The sequence below is a fragment of the Pygoscelis adeliae genome, unplaced genomic scaffold, assembly GCF_000699105.1.
Source record: "Pygoscelis adeliae isolate BGI_AS28 unplaced genomic scaffold, ASM69910v1 Scaffold467, whole genome shotgun sequence".
Classification (NCBI taxonomy): Eukaryota; Metazoa; Chordata; class Aves; order Sphenisciformes; family Spheniscidae; genus Pygoscelis; species Pygoscelis adeliae.
In genome coordinates this window covers 1,696,759-1,697,585 of record NW_008825253.1, presented here as the reverse complement: position 1 = coordinate 1,697,585, position 827 = coordinate 1,696,759, and the positions used below count along the sequence as shown (strand labels likewise).

Sequence of the window (827 nt, the reverse complement as noted above, 5' to 3'; positions counted from 1 at the left end):
AGCATCAGCCCCGCAGAGAAGGGCGAACGGCCAGGCAGCGTGGCAGGGTGCGGGTGCCCTCGTCCCCATCGCAGGACCACAGTCCCCTGGGGATGTTTTGAGCCCCCCCGAAGCTTTTTGGGATGCCCAGGCACCATCTGAGAGCCCATCCCGATGCCAGTGCCTGCATGGGCATTTGGGCACATGCTCCCTGCTGCCAGGTCCCTGTGGCCCCCAATGCCTCTGTGGGAAAGGGAAAATGAATTCCAGCCCTGGGGGGCTGCCGCAGAGCACAGCTGGTGGCACCGATGGCCAGGGAGGCCACGTGCCACATCCCAGCTGGGTCCTCTCTGGAGATGTGGCTGGTGGCACAGAGAAAGGTTACCCGCCGCTGCTGGGGATGCTGCTCTGCACCCCAAAAACCTCAAGGATGGCTCCTTATACCCCACAGAAAGCCCCAAAGAGGCAACAAAGCCAGGTGTAATGAAAGCACCAGTGTCACCCCACGCTGTGTGCCCACTCTGTCCCCCAAAGCAGCAGCATCCACCCCCCCCATGGCTGGTGACCTCCCCATGGCTGGTGACCCCCCCCTGCTCCCCATACCTTCAGGGTGTCCCCTTTCTGAAAAGGCAGCTCATCCTTCTCCGTCGCCTGGAAGCTGTACAGAGCCACCGACTCCATGGCACCGGCTGGCACTGGGCAGTGGCGAGGGGTCCCGGGGGCTCGCCGTGCCGGGGGCGCTGGCTGCCTGGGGGTCACCGCCCCGCGGCGTGGGGCTGTGGGGGTATGTGGCGAGCGTGCGGCACGGCGGTGCAGCAGGCAGGGAGCCCGCGCGATGTTAGGGCGCG

At 65.8% G+C, this 827-nt stretch overlaps 1 protein-coding gene across 1 annotated transcript in view; it reads right to left on the bottom strand.

Annotated features, from left to right (window-relative positions):
- Positions 1-660, bottom strand: part of GRAP (GRB2-related adaptor protein) — a 6,305-nt gene extending 5,645 nt beyond the window's left edge. The window contains exon 1 of the mRNA XM_009329391.1: positions 582-660. Within this exon, the coding sequence (XP_009327666.1) occupies positions 582-660 (79 nt within the window). The remainder of the gene's footprint in view (positions 1-581) is intronic.
- Positions 661-827: the final 167 nt, after the last annotated feature.